The sequence below is a fragment of the Vigna radiata genome, chromosome 8 (assembly GCF_000741045.1).
Source record: "Vigna radiata var. radiata cultivar VC1973A chromosome 8, Vradiata_ver6, whole genome shotgun sequence".
Taxonomy (NCBI): Eukaryota; Viridiplantae; Streptophyta; class Magnoliopsida; order Fabales; family Fabaceae; genus Vigna; species Vigna radiata.
The window spans coordinates 1,770,901-1,777,308 of record NC_028358.1 but is presented as its reverse complement, the minus strand read 5'-3'; the positions used below and the strand labels follow the sequence as shown (position 1 = coordinate 1,777,308).

Sequence of the window (6,408 nt, the reverse complement as noted above, 5' to 3'; positions counted from 1 at the left end):
AAATGAGTCTTTCTCTGATATAGAAGACCTGAGTTTAAAGTTCCATTCACATATCTGAGAATCCACTTCAGAGCTTCCCAATGAGCAGGTGCAGGTTCTGCCATGAACTTACTCACAACACTAACAGCATGTGCAAGATCTGGTCTAGTGCAAATCATTCTGTACATAATGCTGCCTACTCCACAAGCATAAGGAATAGGTTCCATCTTCTTTCTATCATCATCAGACATGATGTCTTGACTCCTTGAGAGTTTCATGTGATGGGCTAGAGGTGTGCTCACTGGTTTAGCTTTATACATTCTAAACCTTTCCACAATCTTCTTCATATAAATCTTTTGAGACAAAAATAAAGTACCTTGCAGCTTATCTCTGATGATATCTACTCCAAGAATTCGACTAGCTTTTCCAAGATTCTTCATCTCAAATTCTGAATTCAGTGCATGCTTTAGATCATTAATCATCCCTTGGTCTTTGCTTGCTACTAGAATATCATCTACATACAATAATAGATACAACCAAACTCCCTTTTCAAGTATATAGACACAACTATCATAGCTACATCTCTTGAAGTTCAACTTCATTAAGAAGTCATCAAACTTCTTGTACCACTGCCTAGGACTTTGTTTTAGACCATACAATGATTTTTGCAAGAGGCATACCTTATCATCAACTGCAAATCCCTCTGGTTGGCTCATATAGATTGTTTCCTCTAAGTTTCCATGTAGAAAAGCAGTCTTGACATCCAATTGCTCCAGATATAAATCAAATTGGTTTACAATTGACATCAAGATTCTCACTGAACAATGTTTCACCACAGGTGCAAAAATCTCATTGTAATCCACACCTTCAACTTGAGTAAACCCCTTTGCCACCAATCTTGCCTTAAATCGAGCCTTCTGCACTCCTGGAATCTCACCCTTCTTCTTGAAGATCCATTTACATCCAATCACCTTTTGGCCCTTAGGTAAATTTACAAGTCTCCAGGTGTTATTTTTCTGAAGGGATTCAAGTTCTTCTTCCATTGCACACAACCAAAGCTTTTGTTGTTCACTCTCAAGAGCCTCTTTGAAATTTCTTGGTTCATCTGGTTCATTTATCTCTTCAGCAGTATTTAAAGCATAACATATTAAATCAACTTGCCCAAATCTCTTAGTTGGTTTGGAGATTCTTCTTTCCCTATTACGAACAAGTTGATAGTCATTGGTGGCTTGATTGGAAGATGAGTGCTCAATGTTACGTGATGAACTTTCTTGGTCATCATTAAGATCTTGTTGAGTTTTATTAATAGGAGTCTCCACCTCAAATTGTAATTTCTCCATCTCTGATTCCTGGTTTAAAGTATGCATTCCCATCCTTGCTTCATCAAAGATTACATCTCTACTAATTATGAGTTTTGATGGTTTTGGGTCCAGCCTCCACAATCTGTATCCTTTAACACCTTCTGCATATCCAAGGAACACACATTTCTCAGCCCTGGCTTCTAGCTTGTCTTTCTTCACATGAGCATAAGCCAAAGCTCCAAATACCTTTATATTTGAGTAATCTGCAGGTTTACCACTCCAAACCTCCATTGGTGTTTTATTCTCTATAGCAGATGATGGACTCCTATTTATCAAATAAACTGTTGTATTGACATCCTCACCCCAAAATACTTTAGGTAATCCAGCACACAAGATCATGCACCTGACCTTCTCAAGAATGGTTCTATTCATACTTTCTGCAAGACCATTTTGTTGTGGAGTTGCAGCTACAGTTTTATGCCTCTTAATACCATGGTTAGCACAATAGCTATTAAAGATATTAGAGACAAATTTAAGACCATTATCAGTCCTTAATACCTATAACTTGGACTCCTGATGATTTTCAGTTTGAATATGCCAGTCTTTAAATTTTTGAAATGTTTTAGTCTTATTTCTCAATATATAAACCCATACCCTTCTTGAGTAATCATCAATAATACTCAAGAAATAGGATCCTCCTCCATGAGTTTGAGTCCTGGATGGACCCCACAAATCTGCATGAACATACTCAAAAGGTCTTGTGGAAGTGTGCTTACCAACTCCAAATTTCACTCTATGAGCTTTTCCCAAAACACACTGATCACAAAACTTCAACTTATGAAGTTTATCACCCATNAGCAGTTGTTGATTCTCCAATTTGAATAATCCTTTCTCACTTATGTGACCCAACCTCAAATGCCATAATCTTGTCTTGTCTTCCATGGACTGACTAGCAATAAATGCATGAGATATAACAGTGGATCCATCCAAGATATACAAGCCATTAACACGACTACCTTTGGCAATTACAGATGCTCCTTTGGTCACCTTCATAAACCCATTCTCAACCTTTGTAGAATATNCCATAAGATCAAAAGCACTTATGGAAATCAAATTCCTTTTCAGTTCTGGAACATACCTCACTCCTTGTAACAACATCTCATGATTATCAAACATTCTCAGTCTAATCACTCCAATTTCCTGCACTTTACAGGCTTTATTGTTCCCAAGAAGCACTGTTCCACACTCCTTTAAAACAAGATTCTCAAAATAATCTTTGATTGGACACATATGATATGTGCAACCAGAATCCATAACCCAACTTTTCTGGGAATCATCAGATGAAGCCACCAAAACTCCAGCAGATTCATAGCCAGATTCATAGTCATCTGAAGCCTCTGCAACATCAACGATTTCTTTCACCCGAGAGTCTTGATCATCATTCTCAGGACAGTACTTCTTAATATGACCAATTTTCTGACATTTGAAACATTGAACCTGCTTCTTGATTTCTTGCTTCGCCTTGCCTGATTTTCCTTCTCTCTTCTTCCACTTTATCCTTGAAACTGCAAGCCCAGAAGATATTTCTTCCATATTTTTGGAATCTTGAAGTTTTTGAAATTCCTTGGTTCGGATCGAAGTAATGACTTCTTCCAAAGTAATCACTTGATCTTTCCCATATAGTAAAGCATCTCTGAAATGCTCAAAGGTTTTAGGCAAAGCATTTAGAAGAATCACAGCTTTATCTTCATCTTCAAGTTTTACCCCAATATTCTCAAGATCATCAATGATCTTGTTAAAATCAGAAATATGTTTCTCAATGGATCTCGACTCCATCATCTTGAACGAGTAAAGTTGTTGTTTCAAGCACAATCTATGGGCTAATGATCTAGTCATGTATAATGACTCTAATCTTGCCCATATGCCTGTTGCGCTTCTTTCCTTGGCAACCTCTCTAAGAGCCTTGTCCCCTAGACATAAGATAATGGCACTTCTGGCCTTATCAATCATATTCTTCTTCTCCGCTTGTGATAAGACTGGTGACATACTTTCTGCACCCTTCAAGGCTTCATCACAACCTTGTTGAATCAAGATAGCTTCCATCTTGATCTTCCATAACCCAACATCATTTGATCCATTGAACTTCTCAATATCAAATTTTGCTGCCATTGTTTCTTGGTGAATAAAAACAGTCTTGTCTTGTTTAACCCCACGGTGGGCGTCACTTGTTGGTTCAATCAAGCATAAAGAAGATATACAAAGCAGAGATAATAAAGGAAAACAGAATATTGTATATAATTCTGACCACAACAACCACCTAATACATCTTCTACATTACAGAAAATATAACAAAAGAAAATAACCAACAAATAACTGTTGAACAGTTATGCACAGTTATACACATAAGAAAATAAACTGAATGAAGAGTCAACTATAACATAATACAATGATTTTGTTCCTGATCATAGACTTAAACAACCCATGTCAATGCAAGAGTAAAATCAAATTCGAAGCAAGTTAACTGGTTATTTCCATCGAGCAATTTCATCTGCACAGTGTATCTAGCCTGCAAATACAACATCATAAATTAGCATTGAACAAGAAATGGGACCTCATTGAGTACAAGGATTTCTTTCCAAATTCCAATGATTATATGAGAATCCCAGATATTACACAATTACATAAATAGAAAGATTTCTTCTTCCACCTAACTACACGCATGAACAATGAATGAAGAGAACATTGACTCACAGGTGGATAGATTTGAAATAAAACTGGTGAATAAGTAATGACGAAATCACCACCGGAAACAGGGCAACTCGTAACTTCACAAAGGTCATGAGTCTCAATAGGTATGTATGCTCCGGAAATCACCACACCAATCACTAGCTTCGCATTTGATAATTTATCTGAATCATGAAATGCTTTATTCAGAGAAAATAGGCAAAATTGTTCCACCAAAATCTCATCCATCTTTACCTGAATAGTATCACTTCAAATCCCCAAACAAACTTACTTTCTACATTCAGAATATATGCATACAAAAAATCACTACCAACAGTTTCATTCAGCTATCTGGCCTTGTAACAAAAGCCGTGTAGTGAGAACAGAATAAACAAATGAATAAGTATGATAGCAAACATTCAACAAACAACACCATTTGCATGGAATGGATACACTAACAGAAATTAAAATATGATAAAAATGAAATGAAACACAGTATCATAACAAACATGTTAAATCACATCGTACCTACAGTATTTGCATCAATGCTCATTGTAACAGGCTGGCCTCTTACAGGGGGATCAGGAGATATCTCAACCCCTTTGACCGAAACCTCGTAGTCAGCGTTCTCATCTAAAATAGCAACAGTTTATTCAATAACGATAAAAAAAAGAAAAATGAATTTCAAGTATTAGAACTGGATTCAACAATTTCAAATTAAAAAAAAGTGAGTAAAACATGATTGAAAAAGAAATATAAAGTTTTAGTGTCAAAATAAAAAAAAACATGGTGTTAAATATTATTTTCCAAAAAACAAAAAGATAATATAATGTAACAAAACATCAGTAAATAATTAAATAATAAAGTCTAATGAAAGAGAAAAAAATCCTTAGAAACTAAAAGACAACTTCGAAGAAGTAGCCAATTGGTTAACTCAATTCAGCAAAACTCATTATTCAATTATACTCAGATTATTATACAAATAAAAATCTCCCCAAAGGTAAATTTCCCAACTGAATAAAATTAATGCCGAGAAACAGATAAAGATGAAATATTTACGCACAATCCAATAAATAAAAAACCGTATACAGAAACCCAATTGTTTAATAAAATCATTTTCGAGGAAAAGTTTAAAACTTTCAAACCCCAAATCAAGGAAACAATATTCATTTAAAGAATACAGATCTAGGGTTTGAAAAAACCCGCCACCGAAATTTTGGGGGTTTCTGCAACACAGTTCCAGTACCAAACCTTATTCCCATAATTTTCCACTGCATCAAGAATTGACCTATAAATGCTTCTGGAACTAAAATTTGAAACCTTTTACCCAAAAAAGAAAAAAAAAACTTGATAAGATCATATCTTAGGGAGAAAAAAAAAACAGGAGAAAGGGTTAAGGGATTAACCGCAATAGCGAATTTCTGCGGCGTTGGTAAATGCGCAGAGAAGACAGAGAGTTGAAAAGAAGAAGAACTTGGAGCTTAAGATTTCCATAGAGAAGAGTGGCGGGAAAGAGCTCAAGCAACTTTGCTTCCACTTAATGTTCTTCTCTGCCACCTTTTATAGGCATGGATAAGCATAGGCTTAAGGATCTTATTTATAGTTTGTTTTGCTTGTTTAATTTTCGCTGTCACCCTTAATTACAAAACAATATCTCGCTGTCATACTTTTAGATAAATCACGGCTTTCCCACCCACGTTTTCCAATTTTATATATTATACAGGAAATTATACGAAATTAATAAATATGTTTACTACTTTTAATATTTACATCAACATTTTAAAGGGGTTATGTATAATGTATATGTTTCTTCTTAAAATAAGTTATTTGTTTATTCAATATATTTATTTTATCATTTTAGTTTTAATTTAATAAGTTTGTAATATAATTTTTTGTATTTTGGTTTTTACAGTGAGACCTTCCATCTTAATGTAAGATATGAAATAACACAGAAGGTTCGATGATACTTCGTGTATTATATCATTATTTAAAAGTTATACTTTAACAGCATAGATGAAAATTTTAAAATTTAAAATTTTAAGAATAAAAAATATTATTTTACAATTGGAATTAAAATAACTAATTCATACATTAGAAATACAAATCAAGAAAAAAGAGTGGAAGGAACAATTAATTATATTCTATCAATACAAGAAGTTCATAACATAGTAAACTTACAATACTAATCAAAATTTCACTAACAATCAGAATTTGATTGAGAATAAATATTTTTGTTGTCACAATATTATTCATGTCATGCAAGTAAAGAAAAAATAAACATATGAAAAGAACAAGCTAGAACCAACCACTTACTTTGAAACGCTAAAAGAAAATATATCCATCACTCGTTATAATTGCTCCCATGTAAGTCATGACTCACGAAATTATTAAACTTAATGGTGTA

The 6,408-nt window shown here is 34.1% G+C and overlaps 1 protein-coding gene across 2 annotated transcripts; it reads right to left on the bottom strand.

Annotated features, from left to right (window-relative positions):
- Window positions 1-3,677: 3,677 nt before the first annotated feature.
- On the bottom strand, window positions 3,678-5,621 carry LOC106771547 (putative phosphatidylglycerol/phosphatidylinositol transfer protein DDB_G0282179). Of its 2 annotated transcripts, none has more exons than XM_022785523.1 (4): window positions 5,411-5,621; window positions 4,533-4,637; window positions 4,032-4,204; window positions 3,678-3,846 (listed from the first exon to the last, which is right to left on the bottom strand). In XM_022785523.1, the coding sequence occupies exons 1-4, from the start codon at window positions 5,496-5,498 to the stop codon at window positions 3,751-3,753; spliced, it is 462 nt and encodes a 153-aa protein (XP_022641244.1). In that variant the 5' UTR covers window positions 5,499-5,621; the 3' UTR covers window positions 3,678-3,750. The 2 variants fall into 2 exon arrangements, with proteins under 2 accessions (XP_022641244.1, XP_014513029.1); XM_014657543.2 differs by having other exon boundaries at window positions 4,032-4,189; window positions 5,411-5,608.
- Between the last annotated feature and the right edge of the window lie 787 nt (window positions 5,622-6,408).